Source organism: Chiloscyllium plagiosum, unplaced genomic scaffold (genome assembly GCF_037043375.1).
Source record: "Chiloscyllium plagiosum isolate Xiang-an unplaced genomic scaffold, Cpla_swu_hap1 HiC_scaffold_1, whole genome shotgun sequence".
Taxonomy (NCBI): domain Eukaryota; kingdom Metazoa; phylum Chordata; class Chondrichthyes; order Orectolobiformes; family Hemiscylliidae; genus Chiloscyllium; species Chiloscyllium plagiosum.
The window spans coordinates 54,182,486-54,207,083 of NW_028270139.1; the positions used below are offsets into that span (position 1 = coordinate 54,182,486).

Below are 24,598 nucleotides of genomic sequence, written 5' to 3' on the forward strand. Positions count from 1 at the left end.
TACAGAGCTGTAGGGGCAGAGTCCGTGCATATATTTAAGATGGAGAAAGATAAATTCTTGAACTGTAGGGGAATCAGGTGCAGCAGATAATCAAGGGTTACAGGGAAAATGCAAAGTAGACATGAGGAATGGTGGATCAGCCATGATCCTATTGAATGGAGAAGCAGGCTCGAGAGCCAAATGGCCTACTCATGTTCCTAAATCTTATGGTCTTACTGTTGCACTGAAAGTCTGGCTTTAAAATTACACAAAAATCCCGTATAAACAGCACTGAGAAAAATAACCAAAAATAAAAAAAGTGTTACTGAGGATATTGGGAGCACTCTGCTGCTCTTCTTGACCTTTCCAAACAGGTCAGTGGAGCAGCCAGGTAAACACCTCATCGAAAAGCTGGCAATGTCATCTGCTCAGGCTAGAATAAGATCAACAAGACCTTGCCTAGTTTAGTGCTTTTCAATCATAAGATGAGCTTTCACAAAAACAAAAGAGGTCTTGAACTTACACAAGGCTACCTAAATATCATGAAATTAGACTGCTAAAAAAAAAATGAGGGAGACTTTATCCTGGTTAGCATAATTATCCTTCCAATTGCACATCAACCTCCATCACAAACTAAGTCAATGGTGCTGTTTACCTATTGGCTAGAAGAATCCAGTTATCCAGTATCAGTCCAATTGCGTCAAAACACAAAAGTTTTTCAATAAAATTAAAGTTGTTTGCCAGCAACATAAATAATTATCGTGCTCATTTGAGAGCATCAAAAGCAGTGAAGTCACTCTTAAAAATCTACTTAAGCATCATCAGCACTTGGAGAGGTCATGACACTCAAATGCACAACTGGCAGAGAAAACAAATCATCTACCAGGTTCTTCTATACCACAGAGAATAATAAAGAGTAAAACTGAACCACACAATCCAGAATGGCATCAATATTGATTCTTGTAAGCCGACACAGCTCGGAGTGTATTACAATTGGCTTCAGTACTGCAGTGTTATGAAGGAGTCAGAGTAACTCCCACACCTGGCCACTGCGCAGCGACACCTGCTGGAAGATCTAAGTGTGATGTTGAACAAGGATAGATTCAAGCTCAGCTGTGACCCATCTGCCAACACTCTCCACTGAAGCCTGCACACACAGAATGCTCATTCAGGTGAGGAACAAGAGGACTAACTGTGCCCATGGCACTTTACATCAACATTAGTCACTGCACTTGACAAGAAAGAGAGAACAGGATAATGGTCAGGGAAGAAATCATGAATCATCAGTTCAAATCTGATGACTGAATTCAGGACACTAACTGTCAAAGATATGGAGATTGTGCCTGAATTCAAAAGCCTTGTAAATCAATGATGACAGGATTTGAGGCAAAGCAACACTAATTTTTCCCCTCCCTGTCAGGTTCATTCAATGAGGATTATTACAATAGAATGCATTTAAACTGCATCTTATTTTGTCAACCTCATTTCAAAACACTTCAGGCAATTAACCACTTTCAGAGTGGCATAAATAGCAACTGTACAAATTAATCCTCAAAGATGAGGTGTGTTCAACTACAAATACACTATTTAAGCTCCAAAGATGTGGACTTAAATTTGCACAGAATTTCTGTTCCGATCTCAAAAACTGTGCTGAAGTGTGTACAGATTCAGCCGCTGAGCCAAATATTAGCGTCATGAAAATTAGATAAAACAATACTGAAGATGTGAAACACAAACAAATTGCTGTAGAAACTCAGCACATTTGACAGGATTGGTGGACAGAAGGCAGAGTGATGTTTTGAGTCCCATAGCCCTCCTTCAGAACTGAATATAACTAGAAAATAGTGGCGTATCCACTGAAGAGGTGGGGAGGGGGAGAGGGGGAGAGAGAGAGAGAGAGAAAGAGAGAGAGAGAGAGAGAGAGAGAGAGAGAGAGAGAGAGAGAGAGAGAGAGACACAGACAGACAGACAGAGACAGACAGACAGACAGAGAGAGACACAGACAGAGAGAGACACAGACAGAGAGACAGAGACACACACACACACAGACACAGACAGTTCACAGACAAAGGGATAGATGATGGTAAACCAGGGAAAGAGAAAAGCTGATAATAGGGACTATATGACAATGCAAAAGAATAGGTCGGCAATGCTAAAAAAAAGCCTGTACCATGACAGGGCCTGGCTGCGGCAAGTGGCTCAACGAGGGCTTATATTCTAAAATTATTGAACTTGAAATTGACCCTGAAGACAGCAGGGTCCCCAAAAGGACAATGAGTAGCTGTTTTTCCAGCTTCTGTTGAGACTCACTGGAGCACTGCAGAAAGGCTGAGACAGAGATGTAGGCCAGGGAACTGAAGTGCATGGTCAGTTCTATGGACAGAACATTGGTGTTCCTCAAAAGTGGTCAACTCAATGTGGAGACCACCACATTGTGAGCAACAAATACAGTTGACTAGATAGAGTGAAGAGCAGGTCTTCAACTGGAAGATGTGCCTGGAAGCTTATGTAATGAGGTGGGAGGAGGTTGAAAGGCAAATGTTGCACCATCTGCAATTGCATGGGAAGGTGTAATGGGGTGTGGAGTGGTCTTGCAAAAGCATTTAATGAAGCATTCAGAATCCTATGCTTTATCATTAGGGACACAGTACAAAACAAGAAAGATAATTAAGCCTGTATAAAACACTTACTCAGCATTGCAGACTGCGTGTCACACTTTTGTACGGATGTGAAAGCATTAGAAAGGGTAAAGTCAAATTAACAAGAATGGTTCCAACAACGAGAAACTTCAGTTATGTAAATATATTGAAGAAACTGGGACTGTTTACTTTAGAGACAGTTGAGAGGACATATGTTAACAGTAATTCAAAATCCTGAGGGGACTGGATAAAGTACTTAAGGAGAAACCCTTCTCATTTGAGAATTGGGTGGCATGAAATTAATTTTTTCTTAAAAAAACGCAGCAAGTAGTCAAGACCTCAAAGGTACAGCCCGAGTGTGTGGTGGAGCTGGGTTCAAGTGAGGGATTCAAAAGGGAACTTGATTATTATTTAAAATGGAACAATGTGCAGAACTATGAAAAGGCAGGGAAGTGGCACTTGCTGAAGTGCTTCTTCAGAGAGTTAGCACAGACATGATGGGTCAAATAACCGCCTCCTGTACGGTGTTGTTACTACTGTATGAGCTCTATTGCACTGGACAATAGCCAATCTAAAATAGCATTTTCCCCAGTTGCTTTCTCAATTTACTCTTTTAGAAAACTGCATTATGCATTCCATAAACTTGTCCTCCAAGCCACTTTTAGGAGAAAGTGAGGACTGCAGATGCTGGAGATCAGAGCTGAAAGTGTGTTGCTGGAAAAGCATCCTGCCTGACCTGCTGCGCTTTCCCAGCAACACATTTTCAGCTCCAAGCCACTTTTACCAATCTGGTTAGCCCAGCCTATAATAAGAATTATTGTATTACCCTCATTCTAAATGTTCCTTTAATTTCTTGACACCTACCATGCCCAATTCTTTGATTACCATTGGGGAGGGCCTATAAATTACACCCACCGCTGTGTTCTGCCTTTTCTCACTTCAGAATGATTTTAACATCCTGCTTTTTTGGGCTAAAATCCTTTTTTTTCCTGATGGAAATAGTAATAGACTGACCACATCTTTTCTGTAATTAGGTTAGCCTACATCGCAACCTTGTTTACCATGTAGCTATCTATCTGTGTGATGGCTACTAGACCAAACCTTAGTGGTATTCTTGTCAGTAATTTGTCTTGTTTGTTACAAATGCTTTGCAAATGAAGTCAAAGCAATTATGATTTTTAATGATTTATTACATTACCTCAGAGGAAACCTTCATCAATAAAATGTTTTACTGTTATATTAAACAATATCAATTTTAAAACCCTATATTTAACCTTTATTTCATAAAGCCAACAGGTACATATGGCAAATGTTTCCCTCAATTAGAATTTGCATATGGAAATGAGCCTTTGCAGTATAAACAGTTGGTTACACCTGCAAATAAATGAAGTCTACTTTCAAGGTTGGCTGCATAAATTAAGAAATATTTGCACATAGAATTGGGTAAGTTATTTAAATTAGTCCAAAAATAAGCAAACAAAGGGAGTGACATAAAACACAGGTTGTGTTTTATGCACTGGAGGTCAACAAAGACTAAAAGAATGCAAAGTAATTGAGTTTATAAGAAACGTGCAAGTAAAACCGAGGAGGTGGACAGGGTACAGCATGTGGCCCAAGTAAGCATTCTTTATATAAATGTACAGCACAAAGAACAAACTGAACAGATTACAATCACAAACCTGACTTAAAGGTATGACAACATTAACTGTTACTGAGTTTCATGTCTGCAAGGTGGTCAGGAATAATAATTAAATATACCAGATTAAAGAAGATGTGCAGGAAAATTGGGAAAATAGAAGAGGGCATGGACTAACATTAATTATTATGGGTAAAATCCTACTAATGCTTAATAAAATGATATAAATAAAACCTAAGCAAGTAGTAGGAAAACCCTTCTTTGGTAAGAAATAGAAAAAGGGTTTTAAGACTGTCAGAGGAGCTGTGCATAGGCTCCTCAGTGGCAACTATGAAGTGGTAGGCCTAGATCAGTCACAATTACAAAATGGCTGAATAGGCTTCAGGATCAAAATGATCTCTAGCTGCTTGAATGTAATTACAATTAATAATGCATAGAATTGTCAAATGATGCAGCACAATAGGAAGACACACAGCTTTCTGTGTTTTAGTACTTATACGTTGAATATCTTAGACCCCAAAAGTGAGGTCTTGCTCTCCTATTCTTTCCTCAAAGGTATGGAGGAATTTTTCTGAAGTATTTTTTCCAATTCCACCTTTCTACCCAAAGCTACTTTTTGTGGTGAGTAAAGAAATGTTTCCTCAGACACCATCTCCAGTTCCTTTGTCCATCATCTCAAATCCTTATCTGATCACCTTACTGCCAACATCCCAATTTACTGTCCTGAAACTATTCATGACTGTGAATACCTCTCCGAATCTCGTCTCATTTTCTTTTCTTGCTTTAAGAGGAGCTGTCCCAGGTTTTCCTATCTTTCCATGAAACTTAAGATCCTCATCATTGATTCTGTCCTGGTAAATCTCTTCTGCAGAAAATGAAATGCACAAACCTTTCCTCAGATGCTGAAACATTCAACAGTATCACCATCATTAATTCCCACACTACCATCCCTGGGGGCCTACCATTGAATGAAAACTTAACAAGGCTAATGATATAAATACTATGGCTCCAAAAGCCAACCAGAGGCAGGAACTGTGCAGCTCCCGACTCCTCCAAGCCTGTCCACTATCTGTAATTCACATGTTACAACACTTGATGGAATTTTCCTGACTTGACGAGATAATTGCAGCTCCAACAACACAAAGCAGCTTGATACCATCCGGGACAACACTGCCTGCATGACATCCACATTCCCTCCCTCCATCACCAACGTTCAGTAGCAGCGGTGTATACTATCTACAAATGCACTACAGAAATTCAACAAAACCCCTTGAACAGCACCTTCTAAACACAAAACTATCATCTAGAAGCAGATACATTGAAACACTACCATCTGCATGTTCCCTTCTATGCCACTCACCATCCTGTCTTCAAAACAGATCAACCTTCTTTTGGAGCCACAGGGACAGAAGTTTGGAATTCCCTCCCTAAAGGCACTGAGAAATCTAGCTATAGCAAATGGACTTTCAAGAAAGCAGCTCACAACAACCTTCTCAAGGCAATTAGAGATGGACAATAAATGCTGGCCCAGCCAACAACGTCCACATTCCATGAATGATTAAAAACAAACTATTCCAACTAAGGTATAAACTCATACTTCATGAGACTAAATGCAACTTCCCTACTTTTGTTCTCTGTATCCCTTTGTAAAGAGAACTTTGACAGGTGCTTTTGTCACAACCATGTCAACTTGCCCTGCTAACTTCAAATGGTGTGTACACAAGTCTTCATGTCTCCATTTCCACATCCACCTTAAAACTGCACCTTTTATCTTTATATGTAGACTTTTCTCATTCCTTCTATCTAAATGAATTGCTTCACATGTTCCTGCATTAAACTTCATATGCAAGGGTCAGTGTCAATTTCACCCAAGCTTGCTTAGTTGACATTTCCCAGTTTTAAGATAACCTTAAATTTTAAGGTTATGCCCCATATACCAAAAACCCAGCTTATTTATCTAACTTACAATCAGCAGTGGGCTTAACACTGGAGGAAGGCTAATTTTAACAGTATTAGGCAAGAACTTTCAGAAGCTGATTGGGCGCAAATGTTCGCAGGTAAAGGGACAGCTAGAAAATGGGAAGCCTTCAAAAATGAGACAGAGAATCCAGAGACAGTATATTCCTGTTAGGGTGAAAGGAAAGGCTGGTAAGTAAAGGAAATGCTGGATGACTGAAGAAATTGAGGGTTTGGTTAAGAAAAAAGAAGCACATCAGGTATAGACAGGATAGATCGAGTGAATCCCCAGAAGAGTATAAAGGAAGTAGGGGTATACTTAAAAGAGAAATCAGGAGGGCAAAAAGGGGATATGAGATAGTTTTGGTAAATAGAGTTAAGGAGAATCCAAAGGGTTTTTACAAATACATTAAGGACAAAAGGGTAACTAGCGAGAGAATAGGGTCCCTCAAAGATCAGCAAGGCGCCCTTTGTATGGTGCCGCAGGAGATGGGGGAGATACTAAATGAGTATTGTTCATCAATGTTTACCGTGGAAAAGGACGTGGAAGATATAAAATATGGAGAAATAGATAGCGACATCTTGAAAATGTTCGTATTACAGAGGAGGAAGTGCTGGATGTCTTGAAATACATAAATGTAGATAAATCCCCAGGACCTGATCAGGTGTACCCTAGAACTCTGTGGGAAGCTAGGGAAGTGATTGCTGGGCCTCTTGCTGAGATATTTGCATCATCGGTAGTCACAGGTGAGGTGGCAGAAGACAGGACGTTGGCTAACGTGGTGCCACTGTTTAAAAAGGGTGGTAAGGACAAGCCAGGGAATTATTGACCAGTGAGCTTGACGTCGGTGGTGGGCAAGTTGTTGGAGGGAATCCTGAAGGACAGGATGTACATGTATTTGGAAAGGTAAGGAATGATTAGGGATAGTCAACACGGCTTTATGCGTGGGAAATCATTCTCACAAACTTCATTGAGTTTTTCGAAGTAATTGAGGATTGATGAGGGCAGAGCGGTAGACGTGATCTATATGGACTTCAGTAAGGCGCTCGGCAAAGTTCCTCATGGGAGACTGGTTAGCAAGGTTAGATCTCATGGAATACAGGGAGAAGTAACCACTTGGATACAGAACTGGCTCAAAGATAAAAGGCAAAGGGTGGTGGAGGGTTGTTTTTCAGACTGGAGGCCTGTGACCAACGGAGTGCCATAAGGATCGGTGTTGGATGCACTACTTTTCATTATTTGTATAAATGATTTGGATGTGAGCATGAGAGGTACAGTTAGTAAGGTTGCAGATGACACCAGAATTGGATATAGTGGTCAGCGAAGAAGGTTATCTCAGATTACAACAGGATCTTGATCAGATGGGCCAATGGGATGAGGAGTGGCAGATGGAATTTAATTTAGATAAATGTGGGGTGCTGCATTTTGGGAAAGCAAATCTTAGCAGGACTTATACACTTAATGGTAAGGTCCTAGGAAGTGTTGCTGAACAAAGCGACCTTGCAGTGAAGGTTCATAGCTCCTTGAAAGTGGAGTCACAGGTAGATAGGATCGTGAAGAATGCGTTTGGTATGCTTTCCTTTATCAGTCAGAGTATTGAGTACAGGAGTTGGGAGGTCATGTTGCGGCTGTACAGGACATTGGTTAAGCCACATTTGGAATATTGCATGCAATTCTGGTCTCCTTCCTATCAGAAGGATGTTGTGAAATTTGGAAGGGTTCAGAAAAGATTTACAAGGATGTTGCCGGGGGTGAGGATTTGAGCTATAAGGAGGGGTTGAACAGGCTGGGGCTGTTTTCCCTGAAGCGTCGGAGGCTGACGGGTGACCTTATAGAGGTTTATAAAATTATGAGGGGCATGGATAGGATAAATAGACAAAGTCTTTTCCCTGGGGTGGGCAAGTTCAGAACTAGAGTGCATAGGTTTAGGGTGAGGGGGGGAAAGATATAAGAGAGACCCAAGGGTCCATCTTTTCACGCAGAGGGTGGTGTGTGGGGAATGGACAGCCAGAGCAAGTGGTGGAGGCTAGTACAATTGCAACATTTAAAAGGCATCTGGATGGGAATATGAATAGGAAGGTTTTACAGGGATATGGGACAGGTGCTGGCAGGTGAGACTAGATTGAGTTGGGATATCTGGTCGGCATGGACAAGTTGGACCGAAGGGTCTGTTTCCGTGTTGTCCATCTCCATGACTCTAATTAGAAATTCTGTGGTGAGTAACTCACCTCCAGTCTCTCAAAAGCACCTATCTACAAGGCACAAGCCATGAATGTAATGGAATACTCTCCACCTGTTTGCGTAGTTCTAAAAACACTTAAAATGCTTGACACAATCCAGTACAAAAGCAGCCCAGTTGATTTGCAACCCATTCCACACTACTGACAGGACACTGCAGAGCCCATAACCTTGGTTCTATTCGTTTTGCTCAGCTACATTTTGATCATCAGATGGAATAAATAGAAATAGCTGATGATCACTGGTGATAGTAGGGCCCTCAGCAGGATCGACTTTGCTCTTCTGGCTGAATATAGTGAGTGATAGAGAATTTGATTTGGATGAAGTCTGTTACAAATTTATGAGCAGGTAATAGTAGGAAGACAAAAGTAGAGACACTCTATTGGGTCATATCATGCTTCAACACCAAGTTAGTTCCATAAATACCTGGGGCAAACATGCAATTATCACCATATACTCTGGAGAGAGCCTGGAAATCATAATTCACATTGATGGAAGAAAGATGAAGTCAGTTTCAATTTATCCAGTTGCACTTTATAAAACTCTGGAGTTGGCGATGAGGAAGTGCGCAGCCCAAGGGCAGTTAAAAATATATTTTATAGTAATTCACAGAGAACATCAGGCTTTTCCTAATACCTGGAGACTTGGTTATTTCAAATCCCCAAGTAATTTTATAAAATACAGTTCTTTTAACACTGCAATAACCAAGATGATGAAACTATAAAACTTCTAGTTTTCTTCAGACATTTCTCTCCCTTGAGAAAAGGTCTTCCTGAAAATGATTAATATTTGAAGCTTAATTAGGACAGAATGACAATCACAGCTGCAGTGAAGTTCCAGAAGAAAGTTATCTTCATTCTAACAGGCTACAAATTAATAGGACTTAGCTAACACAACCTTAATCTCTCTGGTACCAAAAATAGGAAATCGACTTTCTAGTTAGATCGTGCAATAGTATGTCAAAGTTAGTCTTTTGAAATTAACATATGGGCTAAATGAAGCAATAACTTCTGTTAATGGAATATTGAATATTGACAATTAAATATGAAATATAAATCTTAATACTGCACATCCGAGTGCCTGATGGAACATCCATCCTAGTTTACAACATGCTTATTTAAAAACAACAGAACAGGTCGAAATTGATTGTGTGACAGTCCAAGAATACAACACCAGAATTCTAGCCTATAAATTAAGGATCAAAACATGAGGGAGCTACCATCTTCCATGATACTAAGATATGCATGACGTTCATGAAGTTACAAGATGTAGCTTTGTCAAATTTGCACCCAAATATTGCAATCTTCACAGTCCTGAAGGGTTACACCTGAAATGCCAACTTCTCCACCTCCTGATGCTGCCTGGCTTCTTCTAGCCTCCTGCTTTGCACTATAAGGATAGTTTTTACACAACACCTCACATAAGAATATCCAACATCCGAAATGATACAGCATCCTCCTCACAGAACATTTTTTGGCATTAGATTTCAGAACTGATTGTTCCGTTCTTGGTAAGCATGAGGTACGAAGTGTGAATAGAACATATGTTATGTGTTATTTCCACCTCCTGAGGACATAACTAATTTGTTTCACTGTAGCGAAATTCCCAGGGCAGTAATGCCATGAAATTTATTAGAACTTGTATTTATACAGCAGCTTTAAAATAAAACATCACCGGGTACTTAACAGGAGTGTTATTAAACAAAGTAACACTCTGAATTGCATACGGAAACAACGGGGCAAAAGACTGACAGCTTGATCAGAGACAGTTTTTCAATAGTGTCTAAAGACATGAAATCCAAGGGAAATACACTGGAGTTCGGGAAGGATGTCCTGGGACTGCCACTCAGGCAACTGACAGCACGGCCACTAATGGCAGAACAATTAAAATCATGGATGCTCGAGAGGCCAGAGCGAGAGAAGTGAAGATATTTCAAAGGCTGAGCGAGATCTCCAAAACAGGGAAGAGCTCAGTTCAAAAGATGAGAAATATGAAATGGAGAGCCAGGAAAAGGCCAGTGAAGTAGGGACTGAGAGTGAATGATATCCTGTACAAGAGGAAATGGGGCAGAGATTTAGATAACCTCAAGTTTATAGAATAGAGATTAGACAGCGTATATTACAGCACTCTGATCTAAAACTAAGGAGGAAGGATGGTTTCAGCAGGTTTTCTCGTTTTGACTGTGCATGTGAATATACCATGGTTTCCCAACAGACCTACCATGGCAACAGCAAGCTTACGGTTGAACGTTTTAACTCAGAACTCACGGTTGCTCACAATCTGTTTTATTATTCATTTATGGGATGTGGGCAGCACAGACTGGGCCAACATTTATGACCCAGCCCAAGAATCAACTACATTGCTGCGGGTCTGAAGTCACATGTAAGCCAGTCTAGGTAAGGATGGCAGGTTCCTTCCCTCAAGGATGTTAGTGAACCGGATGGATTTTTCCAACAAACAGCAATGCATTCATGGTAATTTGGCTCTTAATTCAAGACTTCTATTGAATTCAAATTTGAGCCTCGCTCTCCAGAACATTACTAGCGTCTCTGGATTAACAGACCAGTGATAATATCACTAGGCCATCACTTCCCCTCAGCTAGCAGCCATGGAGAGAGACGAGTTGGTGGCATGGAAGCAGAGTTTGTGGCAGGTAGTAAAACAATGGTGTCAGTCTTGCCACTATTGATTTGGATAACGTTTCTGCTCAGTCAGTACTGGAGGCTTTCTAAATAGCCCAACAATTTAAAGACAATGGAACACATATGATTGGGTATTGTCAGCATACATGCAAAAACTGACAGGTTTGAAAGACATGGGCAAGGGACAGCACGTCAATTACAAAGGGTCGAAGCACACGTTGTTGGGAGACACCAGAGGTAACTGCAGGAATAGGAAAGGAAGCCACTGATGGAGATTTTGGAGCTAAATTAGATATGGACAAAACCAGAGGAGTGCACTTCAGCCGAACTGCGTAGCACTGGGAATGTGCCCTGTACAAGTGAAGCACGTCATGTCCCTACTTTTGATTCAATTCTCTTCATAATACACAATAACATTCTTTTGCTTCCCCAAATAGTTACTTACTTGCATAATGAATTGGCCATGCTAAATTACCTATAGTGTTCAAGGACAAGTAGGTTAGGTGCATTAGTCATGGAAAATGTAGGGTTATAGGGCAGGAGGATGGGTCTAGGTGAGATGCTCTTCAAAGAGTCGGTGTGGACTTGTTGGGCCTGTTTCTACATTGTAGGGACTCTAGGTCTAAAAACAAACTAAATAACGGTTTGCAGCTTGTGTATGAGGACATCCAGATCGCACTGCATTTCAAGGCTCTGCAACCTCTTACTACTCAGCTTAAAACAAAATCACAAAAAAAAACTGGAGAGCAGAGGTGCACAGTAATGAAGAGGTGACTGATAATTAAAATGTGACAGGTCGGGATTACAAATATAGAGTGAAACAGAATTTAGAATCTGATCTAGTAATAATGGTGACAAGTCAAAACTTAAGGCTCTTTAGGTGAATGCAGCACTTGACTTACTATGATTAGATAGATATTACATTGATGTGACTGCAGTGTGACCTAAACTCAACATTTCAAGGTATGCAGCATTCCAGAAAAATAGGCAAAAGGAGGTGGGGTAAGCTTTGTTAAAAACAAAAGTTATCGCAGTGGTGCAGAATAATGATTAAGGTACAAAGATTCACAATATGGAATCAGCTGGGTGGAAATAAGCAAAAACAAAGTCACGGGTAGTGTCTCTGGGCCCTCAAAGAGCTTCCTCACTACAGGACAATATACATTAGAGGAAATAATGTAGTGCCTTTCTTACACATTCCAACTGTTATGGGTGATTTTAATCTGCATATTGACTAATCAGATGGACAAGGGTTAACATGAAAAACACGTCTGTAGAGTGCATCAAGGATTGGTTCTTACATTGTAGAACCTACCTAAATTTAGGCTATTTTAGAACGAGTGAGACCATAAAGTTTTGGAGCCAAATTAAGCCATTCAACCTATCAAGTCTGCTTCACCATTTGATCACGACTATGTTTCTCAACCCCATTCTCCTGCTTTCCTCTTGTAGTAACACATAATGAAGGAGGATTAATAAGAGATCGCGCATTAAAGATCCTCTAAGGATCAGAAATCACAACATGGTAGGACATTCAAATTCAGTTTAAAAGGAGAGCAACTTGGGTCTCAAACCAGTGTCATCAACTTAAATTAATACAATTACAGGGATCTAAAGAAAGTGTCATCTAAAGTGGGCTAGGAAAATAGACAAAGGGATCAGTCAGTGGATGAGCAGTGGCAAACATTTAAGCAAATATTCCAAAACAGCAAAAGTTTATTCTGGTCAAAAAGAAGAATTTGAAGATCAGGTTAACAAAAGGCAGTCAAAAAGAGCATTCAATCAAAAACGCAAGTGTACAAAGTAATGAAAACTAACGGTAGGCCAGAGGACTGAGAATCGTTTAGTCATCGACTACTGGTTTCTAAAAGGCTAAAGAGGGAGAAAAAAAGAATACAAAAGTAAATCGGCAAGAAATATACAAACAGCAAGATCTGCTATGGGTGTATTAAAAAAAGTCGAGAGTGTTGAGGTCGGACCCTTGGAGGATGTAACTGAGGGATTAATAACAGGGAACAGTGAAATGGCAAATAATTTAAACTAATATTTTGCAAAGGTCTTTATGGTGAAGGATGCAATAAACATTGCAAAGCATCAAATAAGCAAGGAACTAACGGGAGGAAAGATCTAGTAACAATCTCTACCACATGGTACAAAGTAATTGACAAACTAATGGAACTAAGCATGAACAATTCACAAGGGTTTTAAAGGAGGTGGCTTTGGTCAAAATATTCCAGTGCTCGCTGGATTCCGGAGCACCACCAACATGACACCCCTATTCCGAGAAATAAGACAGAAAGCAGGGAACTATGAATCCATTAGTCTAGCATGTGTTCTAGCTGGGTTGATAACAGGAAACCTGTAGATCTAGGTTATTTGGACTTTGAGGTATTCAATAAAGGTGCCATATATAAGATTACTGACCAAAGGAGGGGGCTCAGGGCCCTGTGGTAACTGATTAGCACAAATTGAATATTAGCTAACACAAAGATAAAATCTTCAGGTTGGAAAAATGAAACCAGTAGAGTACCACAAAGATAAGCCCTTCTGCCTCAATTATTTGCCATCTATATTAATGTTCCCCACCACCGCCACCCCCCCTCCACAAGAGTGGCTAGCAGTGAATTCAGTGACTGTAATGTCACGGACAATGATTAGAACATATCTTGTTGGTCTTGTGTACCTGTCTTATGTGGTGCAAATATTACATGTGACTTGTCAGCCCAAGCCTGGATAAGGGTCTTCGTGCTCTAGGACATGAATTGCTTCAGTATCTGAGAAGTCATGAATGCTGCTGAACATTGTACAATTATCAGTGAACATTCCCATTTCTCATTTTCTAATGGAGGGAAGATCATTAACGAAGGTGGTCGGACCTAGGATACTACAGAGGAACTTTTGCAAAAATGACCTGGAGCAGAGATGACCAACCTCCAACAACCACAACCATCTTCCTATGTATCAGTTATGATTCTAACAGCAGAGTAACCCCTGTTACTTAGTGATTCCAGTTTTGCTAGGGTTTGTCACATCACCTCTGGAACTTAACCTTTTATCAATATTCGAATTAAGGTTATAATAAGATCAAGAGCTGAATGGCCCTGGTGGAACCCAGACCGAGTATCACGGAACAGGTGCTGCATGATAGCACTGCTGACGACAACTTCCATTACTTTACTGATGTTGGAGTGTAGAATGATGGGACAATAACTGGTCGGGTTGGATTTGTCCTGCATTTTATGTACCGGACATACCTAGGCAATTTTCCACTATGACGGGTAGATGCCACTGTTGTAATGGTACTGGAAGAGCTTGGTTAGAGGAGCAAGTCCTGAAGCACAAGTCTTCAGTTCAACTGCTGGAAGTTGTCAGGGCCCATAGCTTTTGATATTGCGTGGAGTGAATCAAGTTGGCTGTAGACTGGCATTTTGTGATGCTAATGACCACTGCAGCAAGGTGAGACAGATCATCCATTAGGTACTTCTAGCTGAAGATTACTGCAAATGATTCGGCCTTAAACTTTTACACAAATGGGATGGCACGGTGACTCAGTGGTTGGCACTGCCGCCCACAGCACCAGGGAACTGGGTTCGTTTCCAGCCTCGGGCGACCGTCTGCGTGGAGTTTGCACTTCTCTTTGTGTCTGCATGAGGTTCCTCCAGGTGCTCCAGTTTCCACAACAGTCCAAAGATGTGCAGGTTAGATGAATTGGCCATGCTAAATTGCCCACAGTGATCAGGGATGTGTAGGCTAGGTGCATTAGTTAGGCTTAAATATAAAATAGGGTCAGGGAGTGGGTCTGGGTGGACTTGTTGGACTGACGGACCTGTTTCCACACTGTAGGGATTTTATGATTCTTTAAAGGTCTGTTGGACTCTCCCAAGGATTTCCTACTTGTCTTTGTGTCATCAGCAGAATTGGCAACTTTATCTTCTGTCCCTTCATCCGCATCTTTTATATAAATTGCAAATGATCAATGTGGCACACCACTCATTACATTATGCCAATCAGAAAAAGATTTTCATTTATGCCCTCTCCGCTACAGCCAACCTTCTACCCATGTGAATATGCTGTCAGCTACATCATGAGTTTTTAATTTCCACAATAACCTTCCGTGTTGCGTTTTATTAAATGTGCATGGAAATGGAAGTACAGTACACTCACTGGTTCTTTCTTATCCACAGCATGTGTTACTTCCTCAATTAACTCCAATGGATTTCTTAAAATTTATTTCCTTTTCACAAACCATCTGATTACTGAATCCGATTATTTTGAATTTATGCAAAAGTCCTGGAATAAATTCTTTAATATTAACTTCCAAACTTTTCCCTGACTGACATTAAGCTGACTCGTTCATCATCTCAGCTACCTTTGCTTAACTGACTTTGCCAGTCTTTACATAGATTAAAATATCCCATGATTATTGCTGTGCCTTTCTGTCAAGCTTCCCACCGTTTCTTCCTTCATGGTCCACCTTATTTTGAAGTTCATTTTAGTTACCTGGGCACCACTTCCAAACCATTTATACCTTTGTGACTTCTCATGCCTATCCAAATAGTTTGCACACACCCTGGTTTCCTGACACAATTCAATTTTGAAATGCAAATAAATCTCAATTCTTACCTCCTGACCTGTGAGGAAAAGCAGAACATCTCCCTCCTCTTCTTCACACATATGGATTTGAATTACTGTTCGAATCGCTGACTCTAGATAATCCCTCTCCGGTTCTGGGGTATAGAATATTTCTACAGGATGTGTACGGCCAGGAATGGTAAGCAGTGGGCAGCTATCAAAGTAGACCTGAAACTTGCCTGCATCAAGTGTAGCACTCATGATGATAATCTGAAAGAAAGTGTACAATTTAGTCTCAATTCATATTATAAAAGACAACCATTAAAATTTGCAAAATATAAAAATGTCTCATGGAAGCAATCTATTATCAAATGAAGAATTGTAAAGCTGTGAAATTAAACATTAGCACTGAACATAAAAAAAAAGCTTTCAGGTTTCTCAGTTTAAACCACCTTCAAGAATAGAATAACCAAACCACTCAGCATGAAGCAGGACTGTGCATCTAATATAGAGACTTATTTATCACTTGGTAAAATACAGCAACTGACTACTTGCTAGAATTTAACAGCTGCTAAGTAATAATTCATCAGGAACACAAGAGGTTGTCATTCATCAGATTGAAACTAGAACCCTGAACAGCAAGACTTTTAAACGAATGTCATCTGGACCTTGTAGACAGTAGCACAATTTTGACATGATGATCGGTCAGACTGGTTTGTGAAAGTTTTATAAGGATTTACTTTGATCCATTGTATTATAGATCACCTGCACTTAAACTCTATATTTCATGGATTCAGTTTAGTAAATTTGCATTATTTTGATAAAGGTTCCTTTTGTCAATTACTCCACTTTTGAGACAGTACCACCTCCAAATAATCACCGTGAACTCAGACAATGCATTTTGATAACATATTTGACCTTAAAAGGGTGCCACAATATTGCCACATCCGGCCTTTAACCCAATATCCACAAAAACACATTCCTAAAATAAATCATAAAGTCAAAGGATCAGAAATCTCAGGTAATTTACCCCTTCCACCTAAATCCAGGACATCATGGTCATTTGTAGAACCAGCAAAGAGGAAATGTTGAAATGTGACTAGTTGTTTTATTTACAGAAAATCTCAGGCTGTACATTCATTCAAAAGATCTATTTTGTTTAATTTTAGTTTCATCTTTTCCCTCATTGAAAAGGGCATATCTGTCCCACTGTAGAGGTTTTAGGGTTTCACATTAATTACATAATCAGAAGGTGTTTACAACTTCAGGCACGTGGTTCGCGGGTGGAAACAAAGTAAGTTTCACTTATTCTTCAATTGTAGCGAAATTAACATTGGATTTGATATGCAATGGTTTAAGTGTTTTTAACCGAACACAATACTTTAAAAAACCTGACGATTAATCAAAAGTAAAAGCCAATATCCACACACTGTTTGAAGGACAGACACACAAAAGTGACCCAAGGCGGCAAAATGAGCTGATTCGAACAAAATACTGATTCCAACAGCACAGTCAGAAAGTCAAATTCTGTAGCAGTTTGCACAATGATTCACTTGAGACAGACTTATCACATATCCTTTTTTTGGTTAACTTGCAGAATGTGAAAATTGCTATCTGGGCCTGAGGGGGTGGCCAACAGCCATCGGGAACAGCTACAGGCTATTTAGTGTAGGTAGAGGTAGGAAGTACCAAGTTTCTGACCCAGTGACAGTAAAGGAACAGCTATATACTTCCAAGTCAGAACACAGTGTGGCATGGAGGGGTTTAGGCATCTGCTGACTTTGCCCTTCTAAATGGAGGTGGTTAAGAGTTTGGAAGGTGAACTTCAGCAGAGCAATTGTGGATAGCACACATTGCCACTACTGAATACCTATCGTGGAAAGACTGAATATATGTAGATGTGGTGCCAGATGGTTTTCAGGTAATGTAGTTATCCCCTAATGGCTTCAAACTTTGAATGCTGTTGAAGCTGCAGGCAAGTGCAAAGGATGCCTTTACATTCCTGATTTGTCCCCTTATGTAGCAGGCAGGGCTTGAGGAGTCAGGTGATGAGGGGATCAAGTCAAATATTCACATGCTTCATTTTTGAAACTTTCAGATGAATTCTTGACTAAAGGTAATGAGAGTAGAGAGAAATAACTCAACTTGGCCCAAAGAACAGAATTGGAATAGAATCTACATAAGGAAGATGGGCTTTTGTACAAGGGCAACTAGGGATGGTCAATAAATGCTGACCCAGCCAGCGATGCCCACATCCCATGAGAGAATTCCAAGAAAAACTTCTGTATGGGGGATTGATGAAGGAAGGGAAAGCGGAAATAGAAAGGTAGATAGAGCAAGATAAACTGTCACAACAGCCAGATGACCTGCCTAAATTGAGAAAACATTGCTGCATATACTAGAATAAAGGCAAAATACAGTCGATGTTGGAAATCTGAAACAAACAAAATGCTGAAGAAACACCAGGGTTCCAGTAGCATCCGCAAAGATAGAAAGAGTCAACTCCTCAAGTCGACACGACACCTTCTCAGAAATGAGCTCGAGGTCTCTCACTGGCAGAATATGACCAGTGATATCCCACAAAGGCTTGTACTTGGGCTTGTGCTTTAACTATTCATTAATGACATAAATGCAATAGAAAGTCACTTATCAAAATTTGGCATTATTAAAAATAAGCGACACTGTTGGCAGTGCGAAGCATAAAACTCTCTCACTCCCTTGTTAATTTAAGTGATTGGACAAACATGCAACAAATGGATTTGCAAGTAAGTACAGAAGGGCACATTCACTTTGGACCCAAAAATGATAAAATAGGGTATACCTGCTGAATGACAAAAGCTTAATTAAAAAGCGGAAGTCCTGGTACATAAATTGTTAAAATGTTACAAACAGATATAGAAAATAATTTAAAAAGCTAATGGAATGCTGTTTAAATCTAGAGCAACAGAATACAAGTGTGTAGAAGCCATGCGTCAGCTATGTAAAGGCCTGGTGAGACTCTACCTGCAGCACTGTGCACATTACTGGGCAGCACACCTCAGGAAAGATACACTGGCTTTGGGGCCAGCGCAGTGTACATTTGTTAGAATGATAACAGTTCTGCAAAGGTTAAATTTAGAGAAGGGATTACACCTACTCCAGCATTACCTGAAATTTAATCTGGGGTGATTTGATCAAACATTTCATGCTCTTAAGGGAAATAGCTTTTTTGCTGGTTGCAGCGTCTAGGAAGGGGGAATCGTCCAAAAACTTGGAGCGATACCTTTCTTTCTTCCCATAGCATCCTAGTTGTCAGAGGGCTAACACTGGATCAATCATAATGTAAGAATGGGGCAACAGCAGGAAGACTGATTCAGTATGGAGACTAGAATAAAATCACTGGCATTATCCAGCAATACACACTAGCCAACCAAACAAACTGGTTTCTCCTCTTAGGATGGAACTCTCCTCTTCAACTCGCAATTGATGATAGCAATTGTTATTTTTAAAACTGGGATTGACAGATTTTTGTTAACCACAGGTATCAAGGGATGTAGGGCAAAGATTAGCCATGACCTCATTAAAATAATGGAACTAGCTGGAGGGGCTAAATGACCTGCTCCTGTGTCCAGTCCTAAAAATACTGAATTTTGACCAAATGCTGAATCAAGACCAACTCTCTGCTCTCAGGTGAATGTAAAAGATTCAAAGCCTTATTAAAAGAAATGCAGGAAATTCTGGATGATAATACAGCTAATGTTCATCCCTCAACCAACATCACTTAAAGCAAAAATTATCTGGCAATGCACTGCACTGCCATTTCCAAATGTGCCCATAGTCTTTTCCTTACATATTAGCAGTTGCACGTTTGTAAAGCACTTTGAGATGTTCAGAGATTTTATTTAAAGGCATCTTCTTTCCTTAGTCTTCAGACTAAAGCATCACACCGTGGTTGGCAAATGATCAGTCAACAATTGTCTGAACTTAGGCCTCAGAAAAACAGATGCAATGTACAGAACCTTCATTTTCTTGGTCTAAAACATTACCTTCAAATCTGATCTTTGCTTCACAACTTCTTTTAATACACCCATAAGAATATCTGTTGCTAGTGTACGCTCGTGGGCCTCGTCAAGGATGATTACCCCATATCTCTCTAGTAGAGGGTCATTCATAGCTTCTCGAAGCAACATACCATCAGTCATGTACCTAGAAATAAAATTATACAACAGATCTCTCCTGGGTTAACTCTATACACAAAATTCTAGTAGCAATCCAGTGATATTACCAAACAAAGCAAATAATCATGACATACCACAGGTTTGCTTTTGAAAATTTGAAATCCACAGTTCTGCTAAGCAATTTGAGGTATTAGTAAAAGTCATGCTATGTATTAATCAAATAATGAAAATACTAAACTTAAATTTCACAATTCCAATTACGCAGCAGCCTGCAAATTTATCACACAGAGTTTCACTGCGTGTCTTGCTTTAATTTATGACGTACTCTGTTGAACTATTTAAAATAAGGATGCTGTGCTTCAGTTAGACAAAATACTGGTGAGAGAGACCACATCTAAAACACTATGTGGAGTTTTGGTCTTATTGAAGGGTGCGAATGCATCAACAATAGCTAAAAGGAGGTTTACTAGTTTGATATCTGGAATAAGTGGGTTGTCCTATGCCAAGAAATTGAACACACTCAGCTTGTTTACACTGGAACTTAGAAAAGTAAGGGGTGATGTGACTGAAGCGTATAAGATCCTGAACGGTCTTGCCAAGGTGGATGCAGAAAAAAAGTCTTCCTGTGGGTCAGTTCAGAACTAGGCGACACAGTTTTAAAAATAAGGAGAATGTTTCTTCTGAAGGTGACTTTGGAAACACTGCCACAGAATGTGGTAGACCTAGGAGTCATTGAATAATTTTAATGGCAGAGATAGATGCTTACTAAGCAAGGAAATCAAAGTTTAATTGGGGTTATTTGGGAAAGTGGAACTCAAAACAAACATCAGGCATGACCTTATTGAATGGCAGAGAAGGTTAAACGATCTTCTTCCATTCTAATTGTATACACTATGATCACATGCATTTCTCCATTTCATGATGCATACATCTAAGAACATTCACAATATTTCTACTCGTTTTTAATATTATGCCAGGATACTAGCTGGTATCCACAAAACAAATGGAGCAGTATGAATAGTCATTTACTAGAGTCTCAGAAGTCAACGGTATCAAGGCATTTTAAAATCATCTGAATTTCAGTGCATATATTTAAAGTGCAGCTATTAAATTTTACTAACAGCGCAACGACTTTCTTCCACTCTGGAAAAATCAATACCAAAGCCTGCTTAAGACTCAAAGACGTGATCATTACTATTGGCTACGGCACTCTATTGACCCTCCATTCATTGTAAATGAGACGGGAATGTACCTGTTCAAGCAGTAAGATAACAATGAGTGGGTATGGATACCAAAATGAAGAATGGGCATCAAATCTAATTTCAAGGTTCCTTCCGATTGAAAAAGGAAGGAAAAGAATTGTAATTAATTTCAATCAAACTATTCGGATATTTCATTGCACATCTCTGGGGAAGGTGTGATTTGAGTCTGTACCTTTTGGCCAAGAGGTAGGGACAGTATCTCTATGCCAAAGACCTTGAGCAAAGTATTATATAAAAACATCAGTAAAGTCGCTTTTATGGAAATATATTTACACATTGGAAATTTTAACAAATTTTGATTGTGATTACCATAAATAAAAGTTCAGACACTTACTTCAGACATGTTTTTGCACTGCTGCAGTCTTCAAATCTAATGGAGTAGCCAACCTCTTGGCCCAGCATCACATCCATCTCATCAGCTACTCGCTGAGCCACACTCATAGCAGCCACCCTCCTAGGTTGAGTACAGGCCACACCACGTTTGGGTCCCACCACTGCCCGCACATAATCAACACACCACTGGGGAATCTGTAAATCCATTCAACAGCCAGTCAGTTGCTTGAATCTTAAACAATGAGTATAATGTAAGCATCACACACATTAAACTTCATTAAGCACACTACTCTTTAAAGTGCTCTATAATTCCATATGTCAAAGCAACAGAAGCCAGAAACTCAAAAGAGGAGGATTAATTCACACCCAAACAAATGTTTTGTGTCTCCATTATGGAAACTGAAACATCTTTCCTCTCCGAAAATAGAAGAGTTTCTCCACCATTGTATCCTGTTTAAGAAGTATTTTGTTTATTATATGAAACAGGTTTGAATCGCTGCCATAAACTTAGCCAGCAGCATGTATTTTATCTTTGTAAATTACTGAATCCTGACTATAAACTGATACTATATAATACATGCCGGAGTTAGAGACTATAAGTCAAGAGATCATAAATTAATTTGCTGTACATTCAACTCAGGTTACCTCCCATTGCTAACAGACAGTCCCCCCCTTTTCACATCCCGTATGTTACGGTATGTTTCAGACAAAAAGTAACTATATACCGAATGAGTTGCTTTACTTAGCAAAACCTTTAAGCCACTTAAAAATAGTATTCAGTGCTCCACATGTAATGACAGACTGAAAGCTTACTGCATGGAGCCAAAGTTTAGCTGTTAGAATTGGTTCCATGTGGTAGGGAACTCTGCGATAATAGGAATGTCAGATCTGGACTTAGGTTCACAATGCTTGTGCTTTAAAGGAGTGATCTATGGGCTCTAAGAGGCAGCACAGATTTACTGGGAGAGGACTAGTCTGAGGCTGACATGAGACCATCTAGAGTTGATGGACAGCATTATGACTGAGACACCCCAAACAGCAGCCAAACATTTAAAGGCTTAAAGTAAAAGGTGAAGTTATCCTTATCATAAACATAACATTACAGTTTTGAAAAAAAATGCAAGAGCTTTGCCTGTCACCGGACAAACTCCATGAGATATTAAAATCCACATGCATTCTAGAAATTTTCACTGCATTTTTAAAAATGAAAGAATACGTATCCATCAGCCAAAACAAAACCAAGGTTCATTTGATCAGTGGCCTATCCAACATTTGCACATTGTCTGTATCATTGTGGAACCCTTACAGTAACTTCCTACACTGGCACAGAAACCCTACGAGACACTGGTGCGTTCAGGAAGTACAATCCTCAGTTGACTCAGTTCTGCATTAGGAAAGCAGCAGAAACAGAAAATAAGATCAAACAGTGTAGTTCTTTTTTTTCCCCTTTCAAAGCTGTCTTCCAAGGCACAGGTGGTAGTAAAATTAAATTAAAATCATAAACGGTGATAATTTAAAATGCAGGCAGCTTTTAAAAGAATTAAAAATACAATATCCAGCAGTTTTCAATCAGGGCCAAAATGCCCACCACCAGTGAACAGCAGCTGGTTTTAAGCCGTATCCACTTCAAGGTATGAAACAGTCTGTGGCCCTATTGGTACTCCACAGGCACATCAATAACAAGAAAGTCAGCTGTTATGGCTCATCTTTTCATCTCTCCCTTCAATTCAAGAACAATCTTAATTTAAAAGAAAGAGGAACATTTTACAGATTGAAGATCTCTCTTATTACAGATTGAAATTGATGACATGGGGTCAACACAATGTTTCCCAACTTAAAAATGTAGAAGAAATGTAAAAAGAGAACAAGTGAAACAAAATGTGGACAGATAAGCAGCAGACAGAAAGGAAGACTGCTTTGTTAACTTGGAGACATGCCAAAATTTTCAACTGGAATCAGTGAAACTGCTTCAACACTTTAGGGATGGTAGGGGGAGGAAAGAGAACTGGAGAGCTTCAACAGATGGCTGAATTAATACAAACCAAGTAACATACTTTTTTAAAAAACCAATAAAACCACCATTATTACATACTTGGACCAAATAGTGCACAATGTTCACAGAGAAAACTGGAATTTGGATCTTGGCCAGCTGTAGGGATGACTAGCTGGAAATAGAAGTACCCTCTGTTTAATGCTGACTGCCCTGACAGCAGATTACTTTGTCCACCTTCACCATTGTATGTTAGGAACAAGCAGACCATAACCCAATTATATTGCATCCAATTGTAAAACCAGTTCTTCAAATCATTAACGTAGACATCACCCACAATCTGGAGGCAAAGCAACTAAATTTAATACCTATACAATACACATGAAGCATTTTAAAAATGACTATAGTTTGGTGCACACTGGAATATTGATCAAGCCATCCCAAAAGCACTCTCAAATCAAGGACTGCACTACAACTAAAACATGTTATTGTATAAAACAGAACCTATTTTTCACACCCAAACACACACACTTTCCTGTGGTTAGACTCATTGACAAGTTAAATACAATCTACTCTTTGATTATAATCAATAAATTCACACTTCAATGAATTGCAATTTATTTTGTGCAAAAATAAAGGATTTATATTACCTAGGAGCCTGTGTAGTTGCATAATTAATTTCACATCAACTAAAAGCCACCAACCTGTGTAGTCTTTCCAGATCCAGTCTCCCCAACTAGTACAAAGGACTGGTGTTTGGTCAGGATTTCGGTGAACCTTTCCTTGTAATCCCATACAGGCAACTGAAGTCTCTTCTTCAGGATTTCATAATACCGTGGAGTATGGGGCAAGTTGGTAAATGGATTGATAGCCTGTTGGTGAAGTGCTGGGGTTGCAATGAGAGGCATGCCACCTCCTGTAGTTAAAGTTGGATTGGACGAGTTCCTTGAATCTTTATCTCTGTCGCGATCTCTATCTCGGTCTCGGTCTCTGTCTCTGTCCCGATCTCGGTCCTTCGAACGATCATAATCTTTGTCCCGATCTCGGTCTCTATCTTTCCTCCTGATTTAAAATAGAAAGATTTATAGTTGACTTACAATTACTTGCGTACAAAATTTACGAAGCACTTGCATTCTTAAAACCTGCTCCTTTTTCTTTACAGGATTATAAATAGATGCATAATATCAGAAGGA

General features: G+C 39.7%; 1 protein-coding gene across 2 annotated transcripts in view; it reads right to left on the bottom strand.

Annotated features, from left to right (window-relative positions):
• The window catches only part of dhx15 (DEAH (Asp-Glu-Ala-His) box helicase 15), a 103,552-nt gene that overhangs the window by 42,942 nt on the left and 36,012 nt on the right, over window positions 1–24,598 (bottom strand). For both annotated transcript variants that reach the window (XM_043693906.2, XM_043693916.2), the window contains exons 2-5: window positions 24,110–24,467; window positions 21,417–21,610; window positions 19,689–19,848; window positions 15,715–15,933 (exon numbers count right to left, since the gene is read on the bottom strand). In XM_043693906.2, coding sequence (XP_043549841.1) covers window positions 15,715–15,933; window positions 19,689–19,848; window positions 21,417–21,610; window positions 24,110–24,467 — 931 coding nt within the window. The remainder of the gene's footprint in view (window positions 1–15,714; window positions 15,934–19,688; window positions 19,849–21,416; window positions 21,611–24,109; window positions 24,468–24,598) is intronic.